This window comes from Diabrotica undecimpunctata, chromosome 1, assembly GCF_040954645.1.
Source record: "Diabrotica undecimpunctata isolate CICGRU chromosome 1, icDiaUnde3, whole genome shotgun sequence".
Classification (NCBI taxonomy): domain Eukaryota; kingdom Metazoa; phylum Arthropoda; class Insecta; order Coleoptera; family Chrysomelidae; genus Diabrotica; species Diabrotica undecimpunctata.
The window spans coordinates 9,238,348-9,250,360 of NC_092803.1; the positions used below are offsets into that span (position 1 = coordinate 9,238,348).

The 12,013-nt window shown below is 33.5% G+C and overlaps 1 protein-coding gene across 1 annotated transcript in view; it reads right to left on the reverse strand.

Moving 5' to 3' along the window:
- Positions 1–5,425, reverse strand: part of Cbp80 (Nuclear cap-binding protein subunit 1) — a 56,670-nt gene extending 51,245 nt beyond the window's left edge. The window contains exons 1-5 of the mRNA XM_072536275.1: positions 5,267–5,425; positions 4,372–5,206; positions 3,655–3,882; positions 223–498; positions 51–154 (exon numbers count right to left, since the gene is read on the reverse strand). Of these exons, the coding sequence (XP_072392376.1) occupies positions 51–154; positions 223–498; positions 3,655–3,882; positions 4,372–5,206; positions 5,267–5,306 (1,483 nt within the window). The 5' untranslated portion in view covers positions 5,307–5,425. The remainder of the gene's footprint in view (positions 1–50; positions 155–222; positions 499–3,654; positions 3,883–4,371; positions 5,207–5,266) is intronic.
- Between the last annotated feature and the right edge of the window lie 6,588 nt (positions 5,426–12,013).

Sequence of the window (12,013 nt, forward strand, 5' to 3'; positions counted from 1 at the left end):
TAAAAGATATTAAGCAATAAAGTGCTACTATTGATTGATAAAAAACTTACATGCTCCTTCTTGGGCGTGTTTATAATCAGGTTCGGTTTTTTCTGGGATAAATTTGCTAAAACTCTCTGGTAAAATTTCGCGAATTCGCTGGTAATAAGACAGTCTGCAAACAAAGAACAAGAAAGTGAAATTACAAACTTGAATATCTTTTTTTTTTACGATTGATCTTACCTCATACATTTCAACATAGTTTCTCTTATAAACTTAGGCTTAGGATGCTCGTCATCCAAAGTCAAACAGGAATCCCAGTCTTCCCAAGACCATCTGAACTGGAAGTTGCTCAAATGATATGAGAACCAGTTAACGAATCTATCGAAGCAGGAAACATTCATAGTATCTATTCGGTTGAATAGCATCTCAGTAGCTTGTGCGAGAACTTGGGGCATGGTAGAGGGTTGTAGTTTACACAATTCGATTAAAATAGCACCATAGGCGATTTCAATGTACCTGAAAATAAAAAAAAATATTTAAAACTTGATTGTAAAGAAACATTTGATTACAGTAATAATGGGCTCTGTAGACTTCGGCCCAAGATTAAATTTTTTTTATTTATTTACTTATTTATCAACGGGCAATCGCCCAATTAAAATAAAATGTAAACATTATTGATAAATTACAGAAGATTTTTAACGTTACCTACTTAAATTAAATTTAAAAATTTTAATCATACAAGAACTAAAAGTAGGAATGGTAAATAACAAACATTAACAAAGAATGTACAAAACACAAGGGCATCAAGCTATCACACAGTTCTTAAGCTGAGCTTTAAATTCTTTTGAAATACTATAACAATCCATCCTTTGGGAATATTGATTAGCAAATATTGGTGTTCTAGACGTGAAGGAATTGTGTCCATAGTTTGTGCGATGGGGTCTAACATAACAGGGTTGATTTAGCCTTGTTTGTCTACTGGGAACATGAAGATTAATTTTTTCCAATAGTTTAGGACCAAAAATAATAGAGTGCAGTTATACTATAAAACATAATGAGATCTTTGTGCATGCATCAAATTTGGAGAGTTATGTTGAGGGACCTTTCCATATTTGAATAGTTAATTTCTTCAATACTCCGTTTTGGTTTAAATGTAACAAATCTTAAGAATTTGTGTTGAACTCTCTCAACAGCTTGAATATGGGTGTTAAGTGAGGAAACCAAACACATGAACAGTAATCTAGGTGGGGTCTCACAAGTGAACAATACAAAATTTTTATGGATGGGATATTTAGAACGTCTTTAGCACAACGTTTGATAAACCCTAAAAGTTAAAGTGATTTTGAGACAACAGATGAGATATGGGGGATGTAGGATAAGCTGGAATCGAGCACAACACCTAGGTCTTTTATCTGAGATAGAGTCTAAAGGGCAACCATTAATAGTATAAACATGATTTGTAGGAGTTTTATTCCGACTAAAAACCACCAAATGACACTTTTTAACATTAAGTTCCATTCCGTTGCTGTCACACCAATAGCTCAACTGATCCAAATCAGACTGTAGTTTTTGATAGTCACCATCATTCTCAATTTTCAAATATAATTTTAAATCGTCAGCAAACATTAAGAAAGAAGCAAAGAGGAAACAAGAGGCAATGTCATTAACATAGTTATTGAATAGAAGAGGTCCTGGGTGTGATCCTTGGGTACTCCTGAAAGTAACTTAATCTCAAACGATTGAAAACCCTGAACACATACTATTTGTATTCTTTCAGTTAGGTAGGATAACAACCATTCTAAGAGTTCCCCCTGGATACCCAGACTCCTCAACTTATTGATTAAAATCTTGTGATTTACCTGGTCAAACACCTCTGTAAAGTCTGTGTATACAGCCTGAAACTGGAAGCCATCTTCAAGAGATTCTATAAGGAAATCAGTAAATGTCAATAAATTAACTTCAGTGGAGCGGCTCGAGAGAAATTCAAATTGCTGGTCGATAAAACAGCCTTTTAAAGTTGCTGACAAATAGTCACAAACAAGGCTCTCAAAAACTTTGGGAATACAACTTAGAATGCTAATAGGCCAATAATTGTTCACTTGAGAATTATCTCCAGATTTTAGTATCAGGGTAATAAAGGCTAGTTTTCCAGTAGACCGGGAACATTCCTGTCTTTAATGACAGGTTAAAAATGTGAAAAAGAGGTCTAGAAAGTAAAAAGCTAAAGTGCTTAAAAAAAGAAGATGGAAGACCATCTGCACCTGGCCCCTTGTTGCTATCCAAAATGGAAAGTTTTTCATATATAGACGAAATAGAAATGCTAAATTGTGATAGGTTGATGTCTCCTGTTAAAAAGGTTTCATCCTGCGAATCAAAATCTTTATTACTATAAGTTTTGGAAAAGTATTTAGCAAATAAATTGTCAATCTCCATGCCAGAAAAGCCAGAAATATTATTATAGTGCATAACAGAAGGAATATTATTCCTGTTTTTGTTTACTGTTCATCATATCAAAACTTTTATCTTTAAACAAATCATCCCAGTTAAATTGTGACAGAAAGTTTGTTACTTCCTGTACACTCATTGAGCAAAAGTCTCTATAAAAGCCATCTCCAATCAATCCTGGCTCATTGAAATATTGAGATTCACATTTAAACCCAAATGAGAGTGGAGGATGATGCCTATCCTCTGGGAGTAGGGCACTTTCAGCTCTAGATACCTCAACCTCTTCATCTTGGACCATGACTAGATCTAATAAGGAGTTGTTTTCATTTTTAACAGTGTTTACTTGATACAGATTATGAAAGGAATATAAAAATGAGAGGAATTGAATGGAATCGACTTCATTTGGTGAGGTTTCTGGTAATGGAGTAGCCACAGAAGACAATCCATCAATGGACCACTGACAATTGGAAAGATTAAAATCTCCCAGGATACATAACTTATATTTTGGATACTTTTCAGCTAGATTATCTACATTTTCTGCAAATTCAATATACTTCTCAATGATACTATGTGGTGGAAAGTAGGCAGTTGCAAAGAACTTTGAACAGATCTCTCAATAAGTCCTGAATCTAACTAATAAGTCCTCGTAGTAACCTCCTCACTTAATCCTATTCTCTTTTAATGGAACATTTTCATTAACAAATAGCCAGTAGCTACGGGGGCATGTAGGGAAGAGTAGAATAAATTTTTTAACATAATTGAGCAAATAACGTCACATTATTAAAAATATATATTAACATCATGGATTAAAATATATTAACATTACAAATTACCTTGCCCTATGTCCCTTTCTCAATAATGAATTACAAAAATTTAACACATATACAGAAAAAAAATTCCCCACCGCACAATAGATCTCTGTAAATATTTGTGCCCACTTAAGAGGTTAAGTCTAGCCTTTTGCCTGGATCTGAATCTTTATTGTTTCTAGTTATATGTAGGCACATTCTTCATTCTTTTAATTTTTAATAATTTATTAAATCCTACATATACCTAATTATTCTTTATTTTGTAAAATGAATTTATTTTTGGAATAAATATTACATTTTGATGTGAATAATCCACAAATTGATGTAAGGAAAAATTTTTCAACTTTAAGAACATTTTTGTCCTATCAAACTGACCAAAATTTGTACAATAATAATAATAATATCATTATATCCCTACCTTGGCTTAGGCATGTGAAACAATTCTGCAAAAATGACTTCTACAATACAGTACTCTAGGGGAATTTTCAACTTATAAGGAAAATTCAACAGGTGAGCCGCACAATCTTTCCTTTCCAAGTGGTACAGTTCAATAATTGAATGAAGATGTTCTTCAATGAGAAATCTTTCAATAGTTTGGGCTCCTGGTAAAATAGGCACTTCTGGACAGTCTGTATAGTCAAATAACCTAAAAAGAATTATTATAAAATAAGTAAATGGATGCAGTATTACATAAAGTTCAATGCTACAAAGATTTTGAAAATATGGTGACTATAGAGAATCCATAGACTTTAGACTGCATTTATAAAGGGGAAGTAACTAAATGTATGTCTACAAATTGTAACTACAAGTCATCATTAATTTATTTATAGAAAAAGCAATAAGTAGTACAATAGTGAGAAAACAAGTATTGTGACTGTGGTATATCTTTCAAAACTATAATATGCAGTTTTTGATAAATTCTAGTACATATTTAGCACAACAATTAACAAAAGTGTTTGAGCTAAATGTTATTTGCACACACAGTCAACAACTGTTTTTAAAGTTTAAACTGATGTACTATCTATGAGGGAACAATTTTAAGTTGCGCTACTTGTTTTATCAAGCTGCAATGTATTATATCACCACATTATCACAATGAGCTGACTAGAATATAGATATTCAAAAATTCACTCACCTAAATACAACCCAAGGCATAGGGTACTCATAAGTCTCGTGATGAGGTGGAGGTATTATAGAAGGTAGATTATGCTGTAAGGCTTCACACAATATAGAATCGAAAGCCAAATATGGCCTAGGAATATGTTTTTCAGCCCAATTATCCTGCTTCAACTTTCGTACTTGTGCCCAAAGGCAATCTAGATACTCTTCTTGTGGATGGGGGCTATCTATTGCCCAAACTCTTAAGGCTTTGTGGTGCTTCTTTGACCTTTTGTTCAGAAATACTTCAATTTGAGTCATCAGGTCATATAATGACTTCTCTTTCTTTTCATACAATTCTCGTCCAACCCATGGTAGTGTACTAAGTATAGCAAAAACATACCAATCTCTACGAACTTGTGGTACATTATCTTCATTTGCTGTATCTATCATATTGTTTAGTAGCTGCAGAAGCGAAGTATTCGAAATGACGTGACAGTTTACAAGATCTGCTAAAAATCTGAGTGCATATCTGGCAGCATCCCATTTGCATTGTTTTAAAGATTCTTTGAAACTTTTTACCATATACTCAACGAATTCTCCACCAAAATTATAATTCTTAGCGTTCAATAACCCTACTAATGTTGTGTAAATGGTACATTTCTCAGGCATTCGAATAGCACAATCTGTGAGGATCCTTAAAATCTTCGCCCTGAAAGTTGAAAGATCTGCTTCCAAAACACTGGCTAAGCCTTCCAAGTTACTTTCTAGGGAAGACGTACTCTTTTCGCCTACTCTGAGAATAAGAGATTCTAACCTGTCTTCGATTTCTTGGTTTTCTGATACACGACGCCGTTTTCTGTATGCTCTCTCTAAAAAAAAAGTATGTCAGAATAATAGATACAATAATGCAAAATTGAAAAAACCCTTACCGTAACCATCATCATCCTCATGAGCCCTTCGCCGACTCATTTTTATGTTTATATCTTAACTTTATTTTGCTTAAAACTTTGAAATATGTTCAGAAACTGAGCCAACTGTAAAATAGAACTTTTTGACAGATGACAATTTGTATACCAAAGAAGTGACTGTTGACTGACATTGACGTAAGCTTTAGGTGGCTGTGGCCGCGTGCGATAAATATACAGTGTGTCTTATTTCTGAAGATTTTATTTTCATTTTAAAATAGATTGTTAAAAGATCTAAATTTATTTATACATGTGTTTATCATTTAAAAAGTGCAGCAATAAATAAAATATATCTAACATGAGTGTTATCAACCATAGTGGAACAAGCTTTTCAAACAATCTGTTTAGCAATCAAAAATGCTAAAGTAGACTTTACACTACATGATTTTATCATATGACAATATCATATGAGATTTGTTATGATTTCTCGTTTCTATGATGTTTTAAAAAAATCGTGTTTACACTGCATGATAAGTTATGACTTATGATATGAGTGACAATGAGTGAGGTTTTATTGATTTTTCTCTTTTTTTATGGTTATAGAGGTATTAGACACAGTATAGGTATCAACTATTAGATTTTGAAACCATTATAATGGAAAATAAATCTTTGATTGCATTGGCTTCCCGACTTTTAATAATAATACGCCGGCAACAACTGCGTACAGCGTACAGCAGTAAGAAGAAAAAGATCAGACGCCTTTGGGCTCGCAGGCGGCTCTTACGAAGAAATCGTGGACAGGGTATATCAAATGTTGTGTTGATATTCCAAATTAAAAATAATTTATAAAGAAACTAAACTAAAATTATGACTAAGAAGACTATAAAACACTAAACTAAGAATAAAATATATTCAATATACAATATAAGGCAAAGGGCATAGCTTAACCAAAGGTCGCCTAAGTTCACCTTTCGCGGTTTGTACGATAGCTACGCGAGCAATATCATCTTGACCAAAAATTAAAGTTTTAATTCGACCCATTTGCCATTGTAAGGGAGGCTTGGTCTCATTACGTATTAGTACGAGTGTACCTATATTAGGATTACCCTCATTTTTATGCCACTTCGAGCGTTGATGAAGAGTATGTAAATATTCTCTGCTCCATCTTTGCCAAAAGTCTGCATGTAATCGTTGCAGCAATTGCCAACGACTTAGTCTATTTAAATTAACATCACTGTAATCCCGATCGGGAATTATCTTTAAAGGCTCTAGTGTAAGAAAATGACCAGGTGTTAACACTGAAAAATCATTTGGATCATTACTGACAGGACATAAGGGACGACTATTTAAGACAGCCTCTATTTGTATTAGTAATGTATTGAATTCTTCATAGGTTAAAACCTGTTCGCCTATGACTCTAGACACATGTGTTTTTACGCTTTTTATACCCGCTTCAAACAATCCACCAAAATGAGAAGCTGCCGGGGGATTTAAATGCCATTTAATGACGTCGTTTTTGTCAAAATGTGACTTAATGTCTTCTAAATAGGATTTTGCTCCTACAAAATTTGTTCCGCAATCAGAATAGAGCAACGTCCTCGACGTGCTATAAAACGTCTGAATGAGGCTAAAAATGCCTCGGTACTAAGTTCAGATACCAATTCTAAGTGCAAAGCCTTAGTGGCAAAGCATACAAATAGGCAAATATAGGCTTTCGTTCGTTTAGCATTTTTAAGCTTATTGGCTCGTATCAGAAAAGGACCGCCAAAGTCGACGCCAACGCAAGAAAATGGTTTGGCCTTGGATATCCGTAGGTCGGGAAGAGCCCCCATAGGTGGCTGATAATTTTGAGGTTTTAGTCTCCAACAGGAAAGACATTTTGAAAGAACACTACGAATAACACGTTTGGATGAAATTATCCAAAAGTTTTGTGACAAGGCGAAGTGCGTACCTTGAATGCCTGCATGTAGATGTACAATATGGATTTCCGAAATAAGTAATTTAATAAAATTACCTTTGGAAGGTAAAAGAAGAGGAAAGCGCTTGTCATACGCTAATTCTGACTGGCTAAGTCTTCCGCCCACTCTTAGGAGATCATGTGAATCAAAAAAAGGATTTAATTTTTTCAAATATTTGAATTTTATAGAATTACCTTTAACCTGTTCTATTTCCTCCTTCAAATATCTTTGTTGCACTAATCTAATTAGTTGATTAGTGGCGTTACTTTGTTCCTGAATAGAAAGCTTTCCAACTGTTCGTTGATTGACTGATTTTAGGTTACCAACAAATCTAAGAACATAGGAAAAGATACGTTTTAATTTTGAAAAGGAAGAAAATCGATTACAGAGATTATCGACAAATTCATCAGATGGAAAAGACAAAAGACAACTTTTCTGTTTCAATTCTAAGTTATGTTCGATAGAATCGGTCAAGGAGAATGACCAGTTATCTTCAGTAGTGCGAAGAAATTCCGGACCCACCCACCAAGCAGGAGTATTTAAGAAATCCTCGGGGAAAAGTCCACGGGACCCGTGATCTGCACTATTTAATGAAGAAGGAATATATCGCCAGTGTTTTGAAGCTATCCTGTCTTGAATATAAGAAATTCTGTTACTGACGAAGGTTTTCCATTTATATGGCTGTGAATTAATCCAATGAAGAACAACAGTCGAATCTGACCATGCGTAAATTCTACTAAACTGTATAGTGAGAGTCTGCAGTATATAAGATAATAATTTACTAAGAATTACTGCTGCATTGAGCTCGAGACGAGGAATAGTTTGCACCCTGGTAGGAGATACCTTTGTTCGGGCTAAAAGAAAATAAGTTTTGATGACTCCTGTATCATGACACACACGAAGGTATGTAACAGCAGAAGATCCACGTAAAGAAGCGTCGCAAAAGCCATGAAGCTCACAGGAAATAATTGCATTTAAAGAAATATGACGAGGTATAGTAAACTTAGATAGTATAGGCAGTTCAATTTTAAATTGTTCCCACCTTGAAGTAATTTCCAAAGGTGGAGTTGCATCCCAATCTAAATTAAGTAGCCAAAGACGTTGAATAATAGTCTTCACTATCAAAGTGACAGGATTAAGAATACCGTAAGGATCGAATATGCGAGCTATTTGGGATAAGAGATTTCGCTTTGTGCAGGAAGCTTGAAGAGGTAAAATTTTGTAAAAGAAATCATCAGATGATGGATTCCATCCAAGTCCTAATACCTTTAACGAAGATTGATCTAAGTCAAATGAAAAAGACTGTTGCAGAATATGATCTAAAGGAATATTAGCGAGAGAGAATAACTGAGGGGCATTACTTGCCCATTTTCGTAACTCAAATCCACCACGTTTCAATAAAGATATTAATTCTTTTATAGCAAGAACACTATTTTCTAAAGAATCCTTTCCTGTCACCACATCGTCTACGTAAGTATCTTTTAGGAGTATAGATGAGGCTACAGGTAAGTCCGGTTCGTCGAGTGCTAGCTGCTGTAGAGTACGAATTGCAAGATATGGTGAGCTAGACACACCGAAAGTAACCCGAGTAAGTTCGTATTCAGCAATAGATTCCTGTTCCGAAAAACGCCAAAGTATTCTTTGAAATCTTTGTTGCTCAGGAGCGATAAGAATCTGAGTAAACATGGATTTAATATCTGCAGTAAAGACATATTTATGAAACCTGAATTTAAGCAATAAATTTACAAGATCATTTTGTAATTTTGGACCTGAATATAACGTATCGTTTAAAGACGGAAAGTTAGGGGCGTGTGTGGAAGCATCAAACACAACGCGCAATGGAGTAGTACTGGACTCCTTGTAAATACAATGGTGTGGTAGATAATAAGCATTATTTATTGCCGTACTTGGCTGAATAAGATTTAAATAATGATTATCTATGAAACTTTTGATAAAGCTTGAATATTGAATCTTAAGTGATTCATTTTTGGCAAATCTGCGCTCTAAAGAACTAAATCTTTGTAAGGCTAAACGTTTTGTGTCGCCAAAAGAAGGTATTTCGTTTTTGAAAGGCAGCTTTACTACAAATCTGCCCTCGGAATTTCTATAAGTGGTATGAGTATACAGCTTCTCACAGAATGAGTCTTCCGGAGAATAAGATTTAACTTCTGGTACTTCCTCAATGGCCCAGAATTGTTTTAATGTCGCATCTAATTGCTCAGAATCATTAGCAGAAAATGACGTGAAAAAGGAATGAATATTTGTTATATTTGTAGGTGGAATATTTCCCATCAAAACATAACCGAAACTTGTTTCAAGAGCTGAAAGCTGATCATTACGGGTTTTAATAATTCCTCCTGTTAAGATGTAAGGAAAGATATTTGCTCCTAATAGAACATCAACTTTACCTGGAATATTTGCCATTTTATCAGCCAACCTTAAATGTTGAAGATACGGCAAGTTGTCTAAAGAAATTGGAACAGTTGGCATATTTTGACAGATTTGAGGAAGAATTATTGCATCTATCTCGCAATGAAAGTTTATGTCATAAGACGAAGAAATATTCAATTTTACGCCTGATTTGGCTGGGGTGCACATTCTATCAAGACCTTGTATCGATAAAGCCGCATTGAATTTAGGGAGACTTAATTTGTCTGCACATTCTTTACTAATGAAGTTAGCTTGAGACGCACTGTCTAATAAGGCTCTAACTTCCAAGGCTTTACCAAAACGATCGAGAACATAGATTGTAGCTGTAGCTAGCAAGACATTATTTGTCAAAGTATTTGATAAGGCGGATACAGAAGGCATAGGATCGTTAGATGAACTAGCAACCTCGTTGTGAGAAGAAGAAGAAGAATCATTCGCATTGAGATTATCAAAGTGAAGAGAAGTATGATGTTTTTTATTACAATGTGTACATCTTTTGGATGAAGGGCATTTGATCGTAACATGAGTTTTAGACAAGCAGTTTATACAACATTTATTCTGTTTAGCAAAGTCAAAACGTTTTTGAGGTGATTCAGCAAGAAATTGATTGCATTTAAATAAAGCATGATCTGAACCACAAAATAGACACTTATTTTTGACAGAACTGGTCAAAAATGTAGAAGTTTGACGAGATGAATACCTTACGTTATTAGAAGTATCGGAATTATTAGATTTAACATTTTTGCTGACTTGTCTTTTATATGACTCCAATGAAGTGCAACGCTGTAATGCGAACTTATAAACTTCCTCATAGGAAGGTACATTTTTTGAAGCAAAGTGTAATTCGAAAGCTCTAACTGTTTCTACATCCAATTTGTCCATCAGTAAATTCATTAGAATAAAGTCCCATTGAGCGGGAGAAAAAAGTAATTTTTCTAAAGAGGCTAAGTTTTCATTGAAAATATCTAATAATTTTCTAAGTGAAACAGGATCATCAGTTTTAACCACACTGGCATTTTGAATATTTTTCCATAATGCTCTAGATAAGTCTCGTTTACCTTCATAGCGATCAATTAAGGTGTTGTAAGCAATTATATAATTAGAATCTTGCAGCTTAATGCTTTTAATTAAATTGTAAGGTACTCCCTTAAGTGATTGCAGAAGATAACTAAACTTTTCTATATTAGAAAGATCAGAATTATTATGTACAAGAGCATTATATAAGTCTATAAAAGTGGGGAAATCTGTAATCTCGCCCGCAAATATACTTAAATTTAGTTTAGGAAGATTTACGTTACGTTTTGATTTGATTTGTGGATCAGCGGACACATTTTGAGTTCCACTAGTTGTATTATTTAATAAAGAATTATGTTTAAAATAAAGAGAAGCTATTTTATTAATACTATTGGCAAATTCAAACCTAATTATTTCTTCCGTATCCAAATTTGCGTCTTCCTCGACAGCAATTAAATTAATTAATTCAGTATGCTGATTATTGAAGCTAGTATTGATAGCTTCATAATCTTTTGCAGCAAAGAGAAACCCTGGAATTAATGAACCATCAACCAACACTTCCTCTGCCAGCTTTTCCATTTGTTTAATCTTACAAATGTCAACGTTTCTCAATGCACGCAAACGAACAATTCTATTTGAACTTCTAGAAGACATTATTGTAGATATAGAAAAAGAAATTTATGTAACACAAAGAACCTTTAAAGAATGATCTCAATAAATTCAATATGTACTCGTATATGTAATATATGTAATACTTTTAAAGTTATGAAACTCAATAAGTATCAGTAAGAATAAATATTTATTATATATGAGTATGTATAATCGAGCAAACAAAAAAAAAACAACACTCCAAGTATTATTTAAACAAAATCAATATATATTTATTTAATTGTAACTAGAAATATACGCATAAATATTTTTAAAACCAGTAGTGTTCAATTAATATTGCGTTTTTTTTAATTTCCTAAGTTATATAAAATAAATATATAATCATATAAACCCCTTGTATTTAAAGAATTCTAAATTGCAGATTGTAACAGAAATTGAACGTGCTTTTGGAAAGTTTCAACGGCTGTACTTCGATTTTAACAAAGGGTCAGGTATAGACCCTGGTTGGGATTATCGCATCTGTTGCCAGATGTCTACCGCTGTGGAATTTTTTCAGTGATTTTAAACGACCTTTGATAAGAAACTTTGCCCAAATATTTAAAAATTTATATAATTTGATCACGTTTTTAATTGAATAAATTATTTAAACTAATTTTAATCCGGCTCGAAGGACCAAATGAATGAAAGTTAAGTTCTATAAGAGAAGCATTCACTCATAATTGTTTTTATATAGGTGCTGGTTTAATTTTAATATGAAAAT